The 8,628-nt window shown below is 44.0% G+C and overlaps 1 protein-coding gene across 1 annotated transcript; it reads right to left on the bottom strand.

Annotated features, from left to right (window-relative positions):
• Positions 1 to 703: 703 nt before the first annotated feature.
• On the bottom strand, positions 704 to 8,203 carry LOC144180219 (ionotropic receptor 93a-like). Its single transcript, XM_077708599.1, has 5 exons — positions 8,192 to 8,203; positions 7,916 to 8,048; positions 2,878 to 3,095; positions 1,975 to 2,261; positions 704 to 1,007 (listed from the first exon to the last, which is right to left on the bottom strand). Exons 1-5 carry the CDS (start codon positions 8,201 to 8,203, stop codon positions 704 to 706), a joined length of 954 nt encoding a protein of 317 aa, XP_077564725.1.
• Between the last annotated feature and the right edge of the window lie 425 nt (positions 8,204 to 8,628).

Raw genomic sequence — 8,628 nt, 5'->3', positions numbered from 1 at the left:
CATTCTCGAATGTAAACTTGTCCCAACTTCCTCAATGAAGTCGGGACAACTTTATTCCCACCCACCTCTAATTATTCAGTCGTCATCCTTATGTTGATAAACTTTCTTCTTTTTCTTCTTCTTCTTCTTCATCTTCTCAGTAAAGCGTTTCTACCCCCTTTTCGTTTACCAGTACTCATGACTTTACTGTAGATATGACGCGCCAAATCCTAAACAAGAATTTATCACCCCTGGGCACTGACTTTTTGTTGTATTAACGTGCCTCAACAAAGTTTGTTGTGGATACTGAGAACTTGCGGAATGCCTACTGCACTACAAATTTCTGAATCCAGAGTTTTTGGGGTGAAATTGTGCTATGCGTTTTCTGTTGTATCCTTTCTCAGAAAGATTTTTCTTGGTGGCGGGCTGTACAGCAATTGCGAAAAAGGTGTAAGTTCTTTTGGTAAAAAATTGCATTTCCGGTACGAGTGGGCGCCGAGTTGACGAAAGATCCTGAGTGATTGCCAATCTGCTGATTGCTCTACTTTGTTTTGCCAGGTGACAATGTCGTCCAAACAAAAAAGTTTTTCGCCTGGTTGAAAGAAAATATCGATTCAAACCTTAAGTGTCGTCACCTTATAAATGTCCACAAGGACTTCGTTCTATAACAAACAAGTGGTGTCTCTAAGAAGGGGAGAGTAAACTAAAACTTCCGCCTTTGCTACTATCCAGCGGCTGTGAGAGGCGATATTCGAGATATGTTCCCTCCACCAGCTCTTCGACGCATCCTCCCTTGCAGGGAGCGCGCAGCTGCTGGGAAGAGTCGCCCGCTGAGAACTTCAGCTAGGACACCAAGGCAGGCACAGCCATGGCCTAAAAACAAAAGGTAAAATATGGCGCCAACGTCAGTTAGCTTCATATTTGACGCCGCGATGGTTGTCTGGGCACTGGCCGAACGGCTACGCGCTGACTCCATGGCTCTTCGTTTCCACTCCTGCGGTAAGCCGGCTTCCCACACCCACCGGAGCCTGCGTGACCGCAGCAAACGATGAGAAACATTGACATTTGACATTTTAGAAAAAAACACAATGTTGTGGTCAATAAAGGTTGCAAACTGAACCACGCGTTTAACTCGGGCGAATCATTATGCACCATAAAAATTCCAATAGTCACATTCATGCTCTTACCGTCGTGCAACAGGTAGACTTAGGGGCATGAAGTCTAAGCCACACCTCTGGTAGGAGCAGAATTAGGCGCTCTTTTCAACTCGCAGTACACTTGCTCATGTATACAAGCTCAGCCTGCGTCGCGCTTTGTTTTTAGTGGAAGAGTAGCCCTAAAACTCTCGTTACCGGAGTTATGTATGGGAGTCTGTTACAGTTGACGAATAAAACGAATTAGAGATTGTTCGCATGTTAAGCATTACGCAAAAAATAGTCAAAGAGCAGAGACAGAACCAAAACTAGCTCAAATTTGCATTTTTGCTTCAAGGAGGTAACAAGTTGGGATGGTTGGTACATACTCAAAGGCAGCAAAACAGCGCGAAGGACGGAACAAGAAAGAATAACCGGACGAAGCGCCACAGCACTTTGTCCTGTTCTTTGTGGTCCCACTCTTTGCGCTGTTTTTCTGCCTTTAAGATTGTTAGTTGGATTTCACTAGTGGGTTACTGGCTACCTTCCAACGCAACCAATCTTGCAGACTGAAAGCTCGGCCCTCTTGTTAACATCATTTTTTCATATCATAGTATGGTACGAAACCATTATTGAGTTTATTTTCCCGCTAACACTCTACTGTACGTGTGAGAAACCATAGCTCTATTACTGCCACACGATAGAATGCTGATTGTATTTTTTAATATTAGGACCTTTCAAATGGAACAAGAGTGTAACTTATGTGATACCTCCCATTTGGAGCACGAAGTTAGCACTTTAAAATTGGCTTAGTTGCAGTTTTGTGGCGTAACGTCGCTTTTCTGAAAGAAACGCAACTCACCTTTTGTGTATCTCGTTGATAATTTTTGGATCCAGGCCGCGTCTAATAAACATAGTAAACTCATTGTTGATGAAGTAATCGTTCCCCATGTAGAACTCGCCCTCAAAGCCTTTGGGGTAGAGGCGTGCGACCGTCATGTAGAGCATGGTGTCGTCGCAAAAGAAGGTAGCTTTCTCTTCAAGAATTATGTCGAATATTGGCTTGGATACCATTTCGGCAGCTGTCTTGAGGCCATTCCATCGGAGCACCTGCCGCCAGAGGCGCTGGTAGTCTGGCCGATCGGAGTTCTGTCAAAACAAAGGCAATCATTTGAAAAAAAAGCTATTCTATAAGAGCTAGTGTGCTCATTTCTAAGTCATGGTGGAGTCAATATACAAGTGTTATCGTGTTCGCTATACCAAATATTATTGCAACCCTTTTGTTCCCTCAGACCGGGGGTAGAGAGCAACGGAGTGTCATAGAACGCCAGAGTTCATGGGTGATGACGTCCGCCGAGCTGGCGGCCGCATTAACTGCGGTCCGCTACATACGGACAACACCGGTCCAGATAATTTATTCAATCAAGTTAAGGCTGTGCCAGCGCCCTTCCCTGGTGCCCGCGCCTATCCGTCGACGTCTTTACGAATCCCGAACCGGTTTCCAAGCACTGCAAATGCAAAATGAAGTACCCAGAAGTGAACTCAGGGCCCATGAAGCCACTAGAAGAGATGTGGAAGGTGGTGTTCAGAATGAAGGAAGCCGCGCTCAAGACGGTATATTCATTCCTGCGGAAACGCCCCGCTTCCAGGTAATCTTCTCTTCTGAACCATGTTCCTCACAGAGTTCTCTCTATCTCTCCTCGCCCACAGAATTGTCGGAGCTATTTTGTTAAATACGCATTAACACAAGGTTCACAATGCTCACCTTAAAAATACCTTCGTAGGTGCTTCCACTGATAACAAGAGCCCTCAGGTTGGGGCGCGCTATTATATCCTGTATGGTGTTGATTCGCCCTGTCTGGTCTTTTACCATCATGTTGGCTTTCATGATGCCCGTGAATCCGGTCATCACAACCATCACCACGATCCACCAGAAAGATGTCAGCCAGCGGCCGTAAGAGCTCTCTTGAGGCTGCGGAGACGCTGTAAAGTAACATTTTGTTAAGCACGGTTGCCAGAACACAACCTATGTTTAAACGCAGCAGTATTATTATTGCCTGACATTTTATTGGAGGTGACTGAATATTTACAAATCAAGTCCTCTTGCATAAAAAGGTCGTTAACCTAAATTATCGCACTCTTATTTAACGCATTGATATGTGCACGTTTTCTGCGTAAAAAAAGTCCCTCGCATGTAACAATATAGCGCCCGAAACTTTCCATGTGAAGCACACCTTTTTCTTTGGACCAGGACGAGCATAGACAAATTTATGCCTGAAATTTCTTGATTTGATTGATTGTGGGGTTTTAACGCGCCGACGCAACGCAGGCGATGAGGCGCGCCGTAGTGGAGGGCTCCGGATTAATTTTGACCACCTGGGGATCTTTAACGTGCGCCGAAATCTCGTACACACGGGCGTTTTTGCTTTTCGCCTCCATCAGAAAAGCGGCCGCCGCGGCCGGGAATCGATCCGTGCTCAGCAGCGCAACGCCTTAGCCACTGAGCCACCGAGGCGGGTTGCCTGAAATTTCTACTTAGAAACAACAGAGTTTTGTATGCCTGACAACTTCAACAAAGAGTCAGTGCATGTAGCTCTATTTTCTTGCCTATAATGAATTATGCAGCAGCCCACTAACATAAAAGCGTTTTTTTTCTTATCAAAGTTCATGAAAGCGCGCCTGTTCTCGGACTTTCTCGATATTTTATTTATTCAAAAACAGACACACCTCACCTTAATAAAGCTAAAACAAACTGTCATTCTAATATTCTAAGTACAAATTGAACTCCTGTTTGCAGTAGCTACACCAAAGAAGTGAGAAAAGCTTGCTGCGCGGGGTATAGAATAGCTAAGTCTCAAACTAGCTAAAGCACTGTCAACATAGTCGACTAGTACTCTAGGCGGATGTTTGCACCATAAGAACTCACCAGGTCGTTAATTGCGAAGACCATGGTAATTGCAAGTCCCCCCACTGCTGCTTGTGATTGTGCGAATAGAATCAGTCGCCCAGACACAGGAAGCCATCAATGTGAACTCATGCACCAGGCTTGAGACGCATGGAAACATTGTGGATGTCGAATTCGAGAACTTGGAGAGGCATTTGTATATGACATTACTCCAGCGATATAAACTTCAAATCACAATGTTCAAAATTACTAATAGTCTTGGTTAGGCCGGATTTTGAAGTTTGGTAAAGTTTTTTCAATGAATAAGTCATCCATGTACCACATTGAAGTTTTCACATAAACTATATTCAGGTATAGTTTGCTTTGTCTATTTTTGTACTGTAAACTTCTTCCCGTGACTAAGTCGTACGTGCACCACATTATGTTTTCCACATAATCTATATTCAGGTGTTTTGCGGAAAATACATTAGTGACGGTAAGATATCAAAGTTGCCCGCTGCGGTGGCTGAGTGGCTATGTCGTGGTGCTACTTATCTCAAGAACTCGGGTTCTACTCACGGCCACGGCGGTCGCTCTGGAAAGCAAAAACTTCCGCGTGTTAATGATTTCGGCGCACGTTAAAGATGCCCAGGTGGTCTAAATTAATCCGGAGCCCTCCACTTGGCGCGCCTCATCAACTCTGCAGCGTCGGTGCGTTAAGCCCCGCAATCATTGAAATCAATCGAATTATCAACGTCACTCAGTGAACACTCGACACAACAATTTTCATTGTCTGGTTATATGAATTCTATTAGGACGCAGCATTGCAATTCCTCCCTTCCTAATACTTCCGTCATAGATTCGGCTTTCGTAAAATGCAACTTCTGAAAAACGAAACTAAATTTTGGACCATAACTTGAAGGGAAAGAAGCCCTTGTCCGCTGAGGTGTAGTCACAAACAAAGACCGCTGTCTTTTCCAAAAACCAGGGAGCTGATTTCGTTAGTGTTGTTTATTGGAACATAAGACTAACCACATAGTTGTAAACTCCCCCAAGCATTATTGCCCAAAAAGCTTCCCGTTCCTTTCACTCTTAGGCAAAAGGGACCAAACTTCTGACCCCATACGGCCGTCCGTCTTCGCAAACAACCGCTCATCTTCAAGTGGAGTAACTGTGGCAGAGTGTGTGCTGTGTGCACAAGTGTGTAATAATTGTGCATCCCCGCCGGTCTATAAAGAGTAACGGAAAGCCTAAACACAAGATTTAGTCTGTGTGCTGCGTAATTAATCCATGCTGATAGTATCGCCATTGCCATTTTCCGCATAGGTCTGTAGACAGTTTTAGATGTCCAGAACACAAGCGGTTCGAGTTATTGGGTTTTTTTACATAGTGCCATGGGAGAAAGTAATAATGTTAGTTAATATAAAAGCACGTAAGGTAAATCAAGCGGCGGGTAATGGCAAGTACCAGCAAAGCGGGATGGACACACACTTCTCCGTGACATGCTTCTCACAGCGCATGTTAATGCGCTGTATTGCATAGGATTAACGCGAAGCAATGATGGCTAATGAACGATTTCAAACCCGTCAACATAAACGCAAATATTACTGAAAATAGAAAATGTTGATCTCTAAGCGTGGTGAATGAGTATGTTTAACAGACGACGAAAACGCCTTAGTTCGTGATGCCAACCAAAAATTAAAATGTGCGCAACAGCTAAGCGGCGTAAAGTTAGGTTTTACACTCGATACATAGTTACTTTATGCACCAAAGCTATGAAAAGGCAGCAACAGCTGTAAAACCCGGCTTCCTTGCCTAGTCTCGATGGTCTAGCGACGCTAACTTGAAGAGTTCCAGCTATGCAACACCAAATTTTGTTTCGGCTGTGGAGGACAAAATGGCCTGTTTTCCTATTGTGACACTTATGCAGATCACTGCTTTCAACCACGATACCTACAGCAATTAATATATGTAGTGAAAAATTCGAATGTACTTATTTCGCGCTTATTTCCCTCCTGAAACGTTTCGTATATACGGAATTATGGGAATGCGGAGTAAATTCCTAGCATGACACAAAGCCGCCACAATACAAGAGAGATTTTTGAGAAGCACATCAAAATGAAACAGTGAATGCCTATTGAAAAATTTGACACCTGTTTTAAGTCTGTATGATCAATAGAAACCCGAAATCATTGTCCGTATGAATTCTGTATATACGGAGTATACGGAAATCATACGGAGCGTGATTTTGCTTATTATTGAAGATAAAAACACGAAAACTGTGCCAAACGTTCATATTGTGCAAACTGATATAATTCCCGTGTTTGTGGAACTAATGGCTACATTCATTACGCTTGGGGGCGTAACACTCCGTATGAACTCCGTATTCCCATAATTCCGTATATACGGAACTTTTTAGTAGGGTTGTACAGAAACAAATAAGTCAAACGATCACAGCCACCCGTGGCAACTAGGCCACGAGTTCTTTGTTTGTTACGTGAAAAAACTGGTTGTGAGATTTGCGGTCAAGTTGTGGTAAGGATCACGAGAAATTCAGGCGCCAGCAACAATGAATTGTCGCGTGGTGCGCCGTACTGCACGCATTACACATCAATACATATTTTCTACCAAATCGCCATTTCTTTAAACATCGCGTGTGGTAGGGAAAGCGTATTGGAGTCCTCTGATTCTGCTGCGGGGGTCTGTGGTTCGATTCCTGCTGGTTGTGGTCTTTTTTTTCTGGGAGTTTATTTCAGCTCGTCCTTTTGGAGTATCCCCACGAACCAACCGAATGGTGAACTAACCTTTCGTACGGTCGCATTGCGTCTACAAAAGATGCAATCAAAGTGAGTTCACCAAAAGACGAAGGGTTGGTCTTTTCTACGTAAGAGTGCTCAAACTAAATACACCACTCCAAGTACTCGTAAGGTTTGTATATATCAACGAGAGAACTGGAGGTGGTGGTTACAAGCACGTTGTATTTCTTTTTATTATCGGCTGATAGACGCAAAGCATTACCAAATTTATCAGTTCCAATCAAGTCGTAGAAGTCCGGTTTTTCGTGGTAACAAGGATGCTACGACAATGACTTCCCCAGCGCGACCATCTCGTAAATCACAGCGACGTGGTTTGGACTTCAACAAGAAGTATGCTAAGTGCAGAAAAAGCTTTTTTTAGTTCACCAGAACACACATTATTCCACAGTAAGACTGTTAGAATAATATTGAAAAGCGCTTATAGTCATCCCTACATCTGCTATTGGCGGTAGCCTTCCGGTCCGATTATCTCGAATGAGTACGTGATAGTTGCAGATGAGTTTGTTCACGATGCAGCCAATGGCAATTTCTGTCCCGGACACACGCCTCTCACGGCTACTGTTACCGGCACTTGCCGGTCTCCCCACTATGCTTGTAAGAATTGTGGGTGGTTTTGTTGACGATGAAGTCAACTGGGAATTGGGAAATCGTCCAGAAGCTCATGACGGTAGTTGTCTTTGTCCCTACACAAATGAAAACAATTGTGCCGATGAACCTAATAACCCCTAGGTCGGCGTCATACCCATTTTGCGTCGAGCTCCGAGTATAGGTTGAGAAAGCGACCCTGAAAGAGGACGTTAGGCCTAATTTCGTGCGTAGCGTTATGACGCGCGTCGTACAAAGGGGATGTGAGGCCAGCGCGTACTGTCAAATGGCAGCGAATTCGGACGCTCACGAGGCCCAAGCACGTTTCCCTTCAGTTTACGGAGGTTTGTGAGTGTGTACGTGTACTCGTCTCCCAATTTCATTTTGATACACCGTAGTCAGGATGACGCCGACGTAACACTTTTGCAGAGAGCGCAGTGTAAAGCAATTTCTTTCAAATGGCGGTAGAAAGCCTTTAAACGGGCATAAAGCGCTAATAAAGGCCGAAAATTTCTTACATTCAAAAACCATGTTTCCGAAGAGCTCAAGCATCTGGTCCCAGAATACTCGGAAGCGTGTCTTGGTCCGTGAAGCAGGAATGGAAAGCAGGGCAGCGAGGAATACGAGCGTTGTCAACAGCGCTGCCCAAACCTATGATAAAGAAAAAGAAAAAAGAAGCGGTAGTGCTCCGACAAGGAAGTGCGCAATTATACCCGATGCAAACAATATTATTAGTATCTGCAATATAAGGCACCTTTTTAATAACGAAAATAATTTAAACTTTTCCGACATACCTTTGTACTCATCATAAGGGCCGCATCAATAAGTGCACGCCCGACTGTCAGCTTTTTCTAGAAATGTTCGCAATTCCTTGCACGGCTACGCTCACAAGTTGGATTATCGAAGTGGGTTAGAATGTCCCTCATCTAGTGTTCAGGTTTTCGTAAATGAATTAAGTTACGACGCTACATGTGATGCAGGGGGTTCAGCAGCATATGTGAAAATGCCCCAGTGCTTGTACTAATAGAGCGTGTGGGTTCCATCCTTAGCAGCAAATTGACAGACACAGCCGATGGTAGTAATTCTAGCGATACATGGCCATATTACAGACTTTTAAAGTGTTAAATTGTCAGTTTCTGTTGCAGGTAATTAGTAGGTTTTTTATGCATACAGCCATTTTCCCACTTTCAGGACTTTGACGTGAGCTATATACTTGAAAGTGTAGCTCAAA

Source organism: Haemaphysalis longicornis, unplaced genomic scaffold, assembly GCF_048455015.1.
Source record: "Haemaphysalis longicornis isolate Haplotype H1 unplaced genomic scaffold, Haemaphysalis longicornis Haplotype H1 scaffold_4, whole genome shotgun sequence".
Lineage (NCBI taxonomy): Eukaryota > Metazoa > Arthropoda > Arachnida > Ixodida > Ixodidae > Haemaphysalis > Haemaphysalis longicornis.
The sequence above is the reverse complement of the archived record's forward strand: the minus strand, read 5'-3'. Positions and strand labels throughout refer to the sequence as shown.